Source organism: Myotis nattereri, assembly GCF_964212035.1.
Source record: "Myotis nattereri genome assembly, chromosome: 16".
In the NCBI taxonomy this organism is placed as follows: domain Eukaryota; kingdom Metazoa; phylum Chordata; class Mammalia; order Chiroptera; family Vespertilionidae; genus Myotis; species Myotis nattereri.
Window position 1 is genome coordinate 56,707,582 of NC_138091.1, and position 10,612 is coordinate 56,718,193.

At 49.6% G+C, this 10,612-nt stretch overlaps 1 protein-coding gene across 3 annotated transcripts in view; it reads right to left on the reverse strand.

Annotated features, from left to right (window-relative positions):
• B3GNTL1 (UDP-GlcNAc:betaGal beta-1,3-N-acetylglucosaminyltransferase like 1) overlaps window positions 1-9,950 on the reverse strand; it is a 29,939-nt gene extending 19,989 nt beyond the window's left edge. For 2 of the 3 annotated variants that reach the window (XM_081109950.1, XM_081109949.1), the window contains exons 1-4: window positions 9,901-9,950; window positions 8,709-8,825; window positions 8,512-8,611; window positions 6,295-6,359 (exon numbers count right to left, since the gene is read on the reverse strand). In XM_081109950.1, coding sequence (XP_080966076.1) covers window positions 6,295-6,359; window positions 8,512-8,611; window positions 8,709-8,825; window positions 9,901-9,945 — 327 coding nt within the window. In that variant the 5' untranslated portion in view covers window positions 9,946-9,950. The remainder of the gene's footprint in view (window positions 1-6,294; window positions 6,360-8,511; window positions 8,612-8,708; window positions 8,826-9,900) is intronic. The other variant, XM_081109951.1, reaches the window with a different exon arrangement.
• Between the last annotated feature and the right edge of the window lie 662 nt (window positions 9,951-10,612).

Genomic DNA, 10,612 nt, shown 5'->3' on the forward strand with positions numbered 1-10,612 from the left:
AAGAAATACAAGACAGAGGGTTAGAAAGAGGAAGATTGTGTACATAAGCAATTCAAGAGAATCTATAGAGAAATATTAGAATTAAAAGTGAATTTAGCAAGGTTTCTGGAGACAAGATTGATAAAGTTCAATTAATTTTTTTATAGCTACAAAGTTTTTTTAAATGATGCCACTTATAACAGGATCAAATAAATCAAATAGCTCTCATATATTGCTGGTGAGAATGTAAGAAAGTGCAGCCACTTTGGAAAACATTCTGGCTGTTCCTCAAAGTGCTACATACAGAGTTCCTGTGCCACCAGCAATCCCATCCGTCCACACACCTCAGAGCTGAAAGCATCTACCCACACAAACTCTCGTACAGGTGGTCCCGCGGCCTTGTTCCTCACAGCCAGGAAGTGGAAACTACTGAACGTTCATCCCTGGTAAATGGATAAACAGTCTGTCTAAACCCTGGCGACGTTCTCAGCAGCAGGACTGAAGTATGACACAGCAAAGCAGCCAGCCACAAGAGCACATGTGCGCCACCCCACGTCCATGGAGCTCTAAACAGATTGCTCAACTAGTGATCCACAGCCCACGTCGTCGTTGTCGGAGGACCGAGGGGAGGGAGCCAGCGGGAAGGCGCTATGAGGCGGGACCTGGGCACCTGGAGCCGAGGCCACCACCTCCTCCCACACCTCTGCCAGGTTGGCGTGGCCTGCAGTCGCCCATGAGCACCTAAGGGGACCCGGGAACCAGAGTGAGGCACAGCCCAGAGCTGCTGGAGGAGAAAACGGGAAGGGAGTCTCCACGCTGCCCTCGTACCCCAGGAAAGGCTGCCTGTGCTGACAGCAGAGAGTCTCGCTCTAAAAGCAGCAGCGATATCATCATGTGGGAGCACAGCTCCCAGCGAACACATGAATTGGAAGGTCGAACTGTGACATGAACGGGAAGGTCCAACTGTGACATGAACGGGAAGGTCGAACTGTTACATGAACGGGAAGGTCGAACTGTGACACAAACAGGCAAAATTACAAAGGGACAACAGTCGGAAAGGAGCAGACTGCAGGACCTAACACTCAAACGCAGGAACCCCAAGAGCAAAAAACAAGATAAAAAGGGAAGAAATGAAGAACTAGTATAGAAAAATTTATCTCATTTGAAAAAACCTTGAGTCTGCACTTTAAAAGAGCTCACCCAATTCTAGGAATACAGAAAAAATCTTATCAATCTTCAGTAACAAACATAACTTACAAACCAGCAAATCCCAACTGACACAGAAAAAGTATCTGACAAAAAACCCAACACGTGTTCACGGTAAAAGCTCTGAGCAGGCCAGGAACAGTGTGGTGGAGCCTGCAGCCAGCGCAGCGCTGAGGGCGAGTGGACGGTTTCCGCTGAGACAGTGGGAGGCAAGGATGCGTGCCTGTCAGCGCCCCGCCAGCAGGTGAGAGAGGCCAGAAGGGAAGAAGCCAGCTGTCTCCAGGGCAGGGGCAGTCGTGCACCGGGAGAATCCTCACTGGTGGGAGCGCTGCGGGATCACAGGATGGGAGACCAGCACAGACAGCCACATCTCCACGTGATCACAGTCACATGTGGGCACAAATGAAAACAGTGTCCACTTACAAGTGCTCCAAAGAAACTGAAACATGTTGGCGCAAACATAACGAAGCACGTATGTGGCCCCATGTCCTTCTGCGCAGGAAGCACACAGGAGCTGGGAGGCGGACACAATGCTAGCCGTGCGCGGAGTTCTTTGCCCTGTCCTTGCAACTTTCCTCTAAGCTTGAAAAGGAAATGTGGGAAAAAGATGCAAACATGTTACGTGAAAAGGAAACTGGCGAGGCCGTCAACATAGACCGCGCTCGGCGCAATCTGAAACCAGGACACAGTGAGGCCGCTCCCTCCATTCACGGGCCAACACTGCAGAACCTGCAGTCCCAGGGCTGGAGAGGCCCTGCCCCCAGGCCACCACCCATGGCCCCTGCAGTGTCCCTGCGGCCTGGGATCCACATCTGGGTGTGACCCCAAGAGGACGTCTGCCACATGGACAATGAAGGTGATACAGGCACGTTCACAAGGCATGTTTCACAAGAGTAAAGGCAGAGAAATAGCCCGCCTGCCCATCGACAGGAGAAGGGGTGAGTACATGATGGTGTGTGCTCAGTGGGATGTTGTACAGCAGGCAGAGGGAATGAAGTGCCCACAACAGACAAACAGAACAGAAGGGAAAACTGGAAATAAACCCACACTGATACGGCCAATGGACTTTCAACACAGGCGTCGGCCGGTTCACGGGAGAAAAGTCTCCTCGGCCAGCAGTGCTGCCACCGAGCACCACAACAAACAGCCACTTCCGACCCCACACCTCCCACAGAAATCAGTGGGACGCGGACAACAGATTAAATAAAACCTAAAGGCTATAAGCTACTGGCAGAAAACATGAGAATTACTTCTCCTTTGGGGCAAGCAGATTTCTTAGGAAAGAAATTAACGCTCAAAGAAAAAATTATTAAATTTGACTTATCAAAATGTAAAACTGCTCATCAAAAGACACCACTAACCTATGAAAAGTGAAGCCACATTCTGGGAACAAATACAGTATATGCACCTGACAAAGGACCAGGGTCCCAAACAAAGAACACACTTTCTTAACTCACTAACAGGAAGGGAAGCCAATTTAAAAAAGTAGGCAGAGTATCTGAAAAGGCATTTCACAAAAAAATGGCCAATAAACCATGAAAAGGTGCCCAACATCACAATCTACCAGGGGAATGTAATTAAAACCGCAAGGAGACACATGTCTGCTCGAGTGGCTGAAACTACGCCGACAGCAGTGGGGCAGGCGAGGGGGTGGGCGGGTCGGACAGCAGGAGAGCTTAGAAACAAGTTGTGGTCTATTCATACAAAGGACAATAACAACCAAGAATGAGCCACCAACACGCAGCTACCACGGTGACCACCGTGCTGAGTGAACAGCTAAAAACAACAGTGCACACTACAGTTCCATCCTACGAATTCGAGGACAGGCAGCCCCCGCCCGGAGTGATGGGATAGTCTGGATCTTGGCTGGGGTCTTAGTTATGTAGTGAATTCAGTTGTCAAAACTCATCAAATTGTCATTTTGTACAATTTTCCCATTAAAATCTTGTGTATCGCTGTATATAAATTTCACCTCAGTTTTAAAAAACTGAATAAACTATGACATGCAACAAAATAGATGACTCTTAACAAAAGAAGTTTTAAATTTCCAAAGTATTATATACAGCCCGATTCTCTTTTTATAAAGTTAAAAACAGCTAAAAATTTTTTTAAATTAAGGTCTTTAGATTTGTAGAGAGACCGAGGCTCAGCAGGGAGCCAGGGCATGTGGCTGGGGTCACAGGAGAGGGAGGCAGGCGCTGATGTGGTCGGGGGACTGAGTGGGCTCACTCTGGGCGGCAGGTCCACGGGTCCTCATGATGTTATCAAGATAAACATGCAACACAGTCATGCACAGAACAGACACAAAACGGAGCTGGCAGCAGGAAAGATGAGACTTTTCTGAACCAGGAACATGACTGACTCAAGTCTGTGCTCCTGGGACCTCAAGTTAAAAACAAGGAAATCACCATGGAAACTAGAAAATTGGAACAACACTAGGATGCCATGTTCAGAAGCTATAGGGCCCTTACAGCGACCCTGAGAAAACCAAACTGGTTACGTTCTCCGTTGACTTGCTTCAAATGAACCGAGAGCAATTCCAGCTCCCAGTGTCTGACAGCCGCACCCCTCCTCTTGTCCGACCGACGCCCACCCCGCAGCCTCCACGTCTCCGCAGACGGTCCTGTGACAGCTCCCCGCCATCTCCGACCAGCCCCCTACTCTTCCCCGGGACTGAGGAGGCCAGGCGTCCAACTTGCTCTTTCTCTCTCTCTGGCCCTAAATGCTAACAGGCATCTTCAAGGACCTGGCTCCCCAGCCGATGATGCAGGCAGGGGTTTGGGACCTTCCTCTGCCCTCCTCGGTCTGTGGTTGGTGGCAACTCTGCTGACGCCCATCGCCTGCTTTAGCGGTACTTGGTGACTCCTGGATCGGAACGTTCCACCATTCTAACCTAGGTCCCATATTTTCTAACACTTCCACCTGGATATCACCTCAGTTAGGCCTTTTTTCCTTCCCTTTATTGAAAAAAAGTAAGTTACAGTAGAGACCCTGTTGGGGAGAGGGTAACTTGAGCATTTCTCTTTTCTTCTTCCAAGACGGGAACCAAGTTCTTCAAGCTGGGCTCTCCATACTGAGGAGATCTTAAGATCCCTCGAAGACGAGATGGTCCGATCCAGCACCAATCACCAGTTCAAATGAAGTTTATATTGTCACTAGTGGCCTGGTGCATGAAATTTGTGCACATTAAAAGGGAATTAATTAGAGGAAATATTTTAATATTGCTATTTGCCCTTTCTCTATAATAGACGTATCAGAGATGAAAGAAAATTAGTAAAATGTATATGAAAATCTCCCTCCTGTCAGAGTCTGGGGTGCGCCGCGAGACCCAGAGTCAAGTCCCCGCCCATTCGCCCTTCGAAATCGCAGGAGACCCAGACCCAGCCGGCCCCACCCCCGTCAAGCCCTGCTGGGCAGGGGGCACAGCCTCAGGTCTCCCGGCCCGGTGCCGGGGGTGCGGCCTGAGGTCCCCCGCCCCCCGCCAGGTGCCACGCAGCCTCAGTCCCTGCTGATTGGTCGTTAGGGGTCACTACGTGATGGCCACTTTCATATTAGCCTTGTATTATGATGATTAGAGAGAAATACATGCTCGCTATAAGTATTTCAGAAAGAGCAAGCTTAAAGAGAAAAATAAATAACCAAATCACCCAAAGGCCATAAAAGCACAATTGTCAATGTGGTGGGTGAAGCTGTCTTTGTTGGAAACTGTTTATGAAAACGCTGGATGGTCCATCCCTGTGAAAATAAGCCCAGAGCAGGATCTGAAAGGAGATGACAAAGCCAGAGGGGTGGCAGAGGGTCCCCACAAGAGAACAGGGAAAGTGGAAGAGTTTCAGCCTAAGAAAGAAGAGGAAGATGAGAGACCAGAGCAGCAGGGCAGGAAGCTCAGCCTCTGCTGGGGCCTTGTTTTCAGGGCAGGGCTGTTTTATGGGCAAGTTTACGTTTCTCGCGCAAACGCACACACACACCATCTTCCCCAACGTCCACACGTACCACAGCCTTGTCTATAGGTTCCCGGTCATCAGGGGAAAGGCGGAGTCAATATGAGACAAAAAGAAGCTTCCTGTGTGGACTAATTCAGCACAACTGGGCACTCTGAGCCAGTGCTGAGCTTGAGAAGGAAAACAAGCCCCGCCCCTGCCCTCCCCCCGCCCCCCCCCCCCCCCCCCCCCCGGGAATGCACAGAAGATGGAGGTTTGTACCCCAGGAAGGAGCGCGAGTGCTCTTCAAATGCGCTTCAAAGTGACTGCAGAGAAAACCCCGCACTGAGTGCACACTACGGATGCAATCACGTATTCTTTTTTCACCAATCATAATCATTTGTGATGTTATTAAACATTTTTCATAAAAGGTGAGTAATTCCCTCACACAGACCTTCACTATTGCTCCACTGGCCTGTGCTGTTGTTTCTCATTTCCCATCCTAACAGCGAACACGGAAGTTCCTTGTACGCAAATCTCTCTTGGAATTTCAGAGGCGCCTCCAGGAGAAATGTAGGGGTCAAGGGCATAAACATTGTGCAGTTCTTGAGACACAATGCAAATGCTGCCACCGACAGTACCAGCTCACACCTTTCAAGTCCCAAGTATCTACAACTGTAAAAAACTTTGTTAACCTGGTTTTTCAGCATCTCACTAATTGTTTCATGCAAATGATTTAAACTTTTTTTAAAGCCTGTCATTTGCACGTCCACTTTTGTGAAGTCCCTACTCCAGTCCTTTGCTATTTGTCATCGCCCGTATTTCTTTGTATTTGCTCAACTTACATGAACTATTTATTCTTAAGGCTATTAATCTTTTTAGTATTGTATTTGTCCACATCTTCCCAGTTTATGTTCATTTTTCTTTATATAGTGCTCTGCTATACAGTTTTGCTTTTTTATGTAATCCAATTTATCAAAACTTAACTCATTAAGTGCTATGGTAATTAAACGGCAAAAACCTATCTACCTTAAAAGTTCTGATTATAATACATTAGAAGTTGTTGTCAAGAACCACACTAAAATGTAAGATTATTTAATTATTCAACATATGTGTGTGTGTGTGTGTGTGTGTGTGTGTGTATATATATATATATATAATCTTAGCAATAAAACAAAGAGTTACTTACCGAATCCAAAAAGCACAGGTAAGACCCTGAGCTCTGTGCTATTGCTTGGTTTTTAGAATATCCGACTGTTTAAAAAGAAAACAAAAGCTCTTTTATGATTCGATCCTCGATGGTACTCTTGTTCACAAAACTAAGTGTAACATGTACGACAGGAATACTGGGAGCACTCTGCACTACCAAGAGGGGTCAGGCTAGCCGCAGGAGGAAGGGGAGGGAGAAAAGCAGGCTCCACGTTTAGCGGCTGATACAATAAGCACGATGCTAACCCGCGAATGGCCGCCAGCACCAGGGCCGTGTGGGAGCTCCAGGCGGCCCAGGGCAGGTAAGCTCCGCCCGCTTCTGCAGGAACTGCTGTTGGGCTGAGGAGAAAGGGCCAGCCGAACGGCTTCTGAGTAGGGAATGCTGTGCAGAAATTAACGCTGGGCAAGCTCAGTCTGGGTGCTGAGGGCAGGGCAGATTGGAGGAGGTATTTAGTCCCAAAAGAAGGGGCTGAGGAGACTTTAAGGGGCACAACAACCACTCTCCCTAGAGAGGAGGTTGCTGACACCTGAGTCGTGCTAACTAGACAGTTACAGATTCGGTGCCACCAAGAAAAGTGACACAAAGCAAAACCGATGTGTGCAAAGTTAACACACTCAGTCCCTCTGGGACTCAACCAAGTCCACCTGGAGAAGGTGGTAGGTGCCCAGGGGACACTTGCAAAGTGGTTCCGGCCACACCCAAGGTGCTTCCAGGTTTATCGCTAATGGGAGAGCACCTCTCCAAGGTGGAGCGAGAGAGGGCAGGTCCTTCCTGTTAGCTGCTCTGAAGCACCAAAGTCAACCAGCTGCCACAGAGAAGTAGGGACAATTACCAGCCACCTGCCCTCTCTCTGGTCATCAAAGGCTGACCCAGGGCAGTGCCATTTTCACACAGGGTAGCAGCCTAATTTCTAGCTTTAGTCCCAGCGCGCAGCCAACCCAAGCCAGTCAGCAGAAGGGTCCCAGATTTCAACAAACTACAGGATAACAAGGCAGAGAAGAAAGTGCAGAGGCAGGCAGAGCGAGGGGCTCCTGACCCCTGGGGACGGCTTAGCAGCCATCACCGAAACAGCTGTGGCTAAATCTCCATCATCACTGCAAAGCGAGGCAAGCCCAGAGAAAGACCTCATGGGAATCAAAACCAAAGAGCAGCACGTGGAAACTGAAAAACAGGAGAGACTTTCCACAATCACATTTAAATTATGGTTCTGTTTCAAAAGGCGCTCATCAGAATTGGGTTTAGGAGGGAAAATCAAACCCAAGCGTTTGAGTGATGAAGGAAACGCTGCCCACTAAGGACCTGGAAGTTTCCCACAATGAGTCTTCTGTTTGGCAAAGGCCAGGAATTTGCTTTAATATTATTGCCTCGAAGAAAGTCAAATGTTTGTGCCAGCGCCTGATGTTTGGGGAGGCCCGGCCCTTTGTGAGGGGAGCCGGTTGTCATGGTCACAGCAGAAAAAACTCAGGCCACAGTATGGCATCAACATTCCTTACTCCTGGAGAAGAGGGTGGGATTGTGTTTTATTTTTATTTTAGCAAGTGATCACATTATTAAGAAATGTTTTGCTCTATTGTGATAGAAAATGATAATAAATGAACCTTAATCCAGTTAAAGTAACCCAGGAATCCTGAAAATACTTTCGATCTATGTTATCCAGTATTTCCTATTTAAGAAAATACTGTTACAGGAAAAGAGGTCCTTTCAGACATAATCAAATTAACTCCATTTTGTTACGTGTAATACGGGATCTGCCTTACCTAATTTCAAAGACAGCAGGACGACTCCATTTTCTTTTTCACAAAATTACAACAATCCTTTTGTCATTAGAATACATTCAAACGTGATATAACTCGTAATATCTAATCAATAAAAAGTATTTTATGAAAGACAAAACATTTTTATTTATTGATTTTTTTTTTTAAAGAGAGAGAGGGAGAGAGAGAGACACATTGATTTGTTGCTCCACTTGTTTATGCACTCATTGGTTGATTCTTCTATGTGCCCTGACTGGGGGTCGAACCTGCAACCTTGGTGTATCTGGGGACTCTGTAACCAACTTAGTAAGCAGTCAGCTCAGGTGTTACTCAGGGTGCTTTTCAACAGGATTTAAAAAACACAAAACTGCCTACGTATGTAAGTTGATTAAAAAAACCATTCATTACAGCTGAACAATAAGCTAAGCATATGGTAACTGACCTCCTCTGGGAGAAGGAGAATCGTGCCCTCCAATGACTACGAGGATACCGGAACCTTCTAGCTTCACTTTCCATTTTTCAATGATAGCCATAGACTTGTCCTGAAAGCAAGAAGGCATTGGCAGGTCAGGAAGCTCCCATCAGAGCAGTCCAACGTGACTTGCAGGGGGGAATTGTCAACGGGAAGTTCTTAAGTACCTTACTGGCATCATTAAAAACAGAGAGCTCCATGGAGCCTTCGAAGTCCTGCTGCAAAACAGACCTCAAGCACTCGTCCAGCCAGGGCTCCGCATTGTGGACGGGGAGGATCACAGACTGGAATCCAGAGAAAGGGGTTATCAAATAGTGTGAACACTGAACACACTCATTTCCCGCAGGACCACGCGTGACAAAATAACCCAAAACCAGGTTTCGAGGGAAAGAATGTGCGGACACAGCCTACGCCTTCTCTCCAAGTTCTCCAATCTCTGGTTCCAGGAGATGTATTTCATGTTACATGTCCCTGAATTGGTTTTTGGGGATTCTTTTGAAAAGGAAACAAAAATCTGAAAGGCTTCAAAAATGTTCCCAATTCAAGGGCAAATCCATGTTTCCAATCACTTGGCCAGAAACACCATCATTGTGGTTGAAACAGGCATCTGCGCATCTTTCAGCCCAGTCATGAAAATAACCGAGTGGTCCTCTTCTGGGCGGGATGCTCCTGTTCGTAAACCAGGACGTTGGAGAAGCAACAAAGAAACGCTGTCAAGACCCCTCCACACGCTCCTCCGGGCGGGGGCGGGCGCCGGGACGGGGAGGGGACTCCCGCCCTCCCCGCTGCTCTACTCAGTTCAGCAGATGGCCGTGCCCTGGTCTCCGGGAGCACAGATGACACAAGAATTTCTAAAGCGTACGGAACCGACTTCCGGTGAACCGTGCACATTCACACAGTCAGCAACGCGGACCACCCAGGGACGCACGTGCCGACGCGCGGACACCTGCACACGCCGCACGAGGATGAGTGTGTCACAGGGAAAATCCTCCGTGCGGAAACGGTTCCGCGAGGCTCCGAGAGAGACCAGCATGAACACACAATTCTGTGTTCCCGGAGGCTCTGACCCAGCGCGTGTCAATCACAGAGTAGTTCCGAGCACTTACTTCACTTTGGGGAATTGTTTTTTTTCAAGAAACAGAAAAAAGAACCTGTCTATTCAAGGTCTACCAGACAAAGCATGACGGGAATATCTGTCACAGGGCCTGGGCTCGGTCCGTCCGCGCTCCGCCGGAGCGGGGGACTTTGGGGCGGAGACCACCCGAGGTAAGCCCAGAAGAGGTGGGGACCGTACCCGGACACAGAGGCGGAGGGAGGGGGACGAAAGAGGACGGGAGCGGGGGCGGCGCGGCCACCTACCACTTGAGCCCGCATGGCCTCCTCCTCCGGACGCCCCGCCCACATCGGCCTACAGCGCGTGCGCGGGAGGCGGGTCCGAGGTAAAGCCGCCTCCGATTGGCACAGAGAGACGCCAATCAGGCGGGGCGGAGCGGACGTAGTGGAGAGGCGTGGCCTATAGCGGCGGGAGGACCACGTCGTCGGGCTTTTGGCAGTGGGGACGCTTGTGTCCGGAGTTCCGCTCTCATCCTCTCCTTGACCCCCGGAAACCCGTCCTCATCTGCGCGGGTTTACAACGCCCAAGTCCCCGGAGGAGTCAGGGGTCACCGAAGCACGTGGGTGGTGAGGAAGGCGCACGCTTTGCGGATGGTTACGACCTAAAATCCAAACCTTGTACGTGTGAAGGAGGCAGGTGACGGGTCCTCTGCACTGTCTTACCTGAGTGGGGACACCTACAGGCGGGGCGTCAGGAGGTGGAAGCCGAGGAAGGCGCCCTGCGGTTAAAGCACCTTCCCTCCTGCGCCCCGCCCTGCGCCCCGCAGTGCCTCCAACACCCCCACCACCCATCCCCCCCCTCCCCCCCCCTCCTGGAGGCCTCGTTGCCTGGGGAGTTGGCCCCGCAGTGGACAGCGCTCTGGGCATGAGCCAGGTGGTCCGGTGCCAGCACACGCGGGAGGGAGACAAACGGGACCCGCTGTGACAGGGCAGTAGTGCCAGCACACACTCGGGGTTG